Source organism: Sphaeroforma arctica (assembly GCF_001186125.1).
Source record: "Sphaeroforma arctica JP610 unplaced genomic scaffold supercont1.13685, whole genome shotgun sequence".
In the NCBI taxonomy this organism is placed as follows: Eukaryota; class Ichthyosporea; order Ichthyophonida; genus Sphaeroforma; species Sphaeroforma arctica.
In genome coordinates this window covers 1-637 of record NW_014026873.1, presented here as the reverse complement: position 1 = coordinate 637, position 637 = coordinate 1, and the positions used below count along the sequence as shown (strand labels likewise).

The 637-nt window shown below is 48.4% G+C and overlaps 1 protein-coding gene across 1 annotated transcript; it reads left to right on the top strand.

Moving 5' to 3' along the window:
• The first annotated feature begins 66 nt into the window (after nucleotides 1-66).
• Nucleotides 67-520, top strand: SARC_18091 (hypothetical protein). Its single transcript, XM_014287826.1, has one exon. The coding sequence runs from the start codon at nucleotides 101-103 to the stop codon at nucleotides 455-457; it is 357 nt and encodes a 118-aa protein (XP_014143301.1). The 5' UTR covers nucleotides 67-100; the 3' UTR covers nucleotides 458-520.
• The last annotated feature ends 117 nt before the right edge of the window (nucleotides 521-637 follow it).

Genomic DNA, 637 nt, shown 5'->3' with positions numbered 1-637 from the left:
AAATATGAAGTGTTCTACAGCCACCCTACTAATCTGTGCCCTGGCCACAAGCTATGCCAACGCATTTGTTGCCCCAGAGAAGGCATTTGACAGCGACTTTATGTTGAACAAGCCACAGCTTACGGGACCCGGAGGAGGTTTAAAATTAACAGTGGGAGATAACGACATGCCCAAATCATCAGGAGGTGGTGCCAAAGGTAATTGGCCCGACATCAATGGAGTTGGCATGAGCACAGTCGCCTTCCGCCTTAATGAATGTGGTGCTGTCGCACCACATGTGCACTCAGATGCGACTGAATTTCAAACGGTTGTAATGGGTGAAGGTATCATCGGAACGTACGGAGTGGGAGATAATATACTGAGACTAGAGCACGTCACAATGGGAGACACATTTTTCTTCCCTAGAGGCAGTATGCACTTCCAGATCAACACGGCACTCATCCGTTTGTGTCCGTAGGAGCATTTGATGTTTCGCAGCCAACTGCTGCACTAGTTGTTGGGTTCGTCGGACAGCTGGGTGATGCCAAGAAAGCATTGGGACTAGATACCGATTCAAGTAAGGATACGGACGGTCTCAATGGTGTGTTCCCACAGTTCAAAATGTCCAACTGCGAGGAGATAATTGAGATGTTCATGG

Excerpts from the sequence above, each read along its gene's own strand:
- SARC_18091 (XM_014287826.1), top strand. The coding sequence starts at position 101 with ATGTTGAACAAGCCACAGCTTACGGGACCCGGAGGAGGTTTAAAATTA.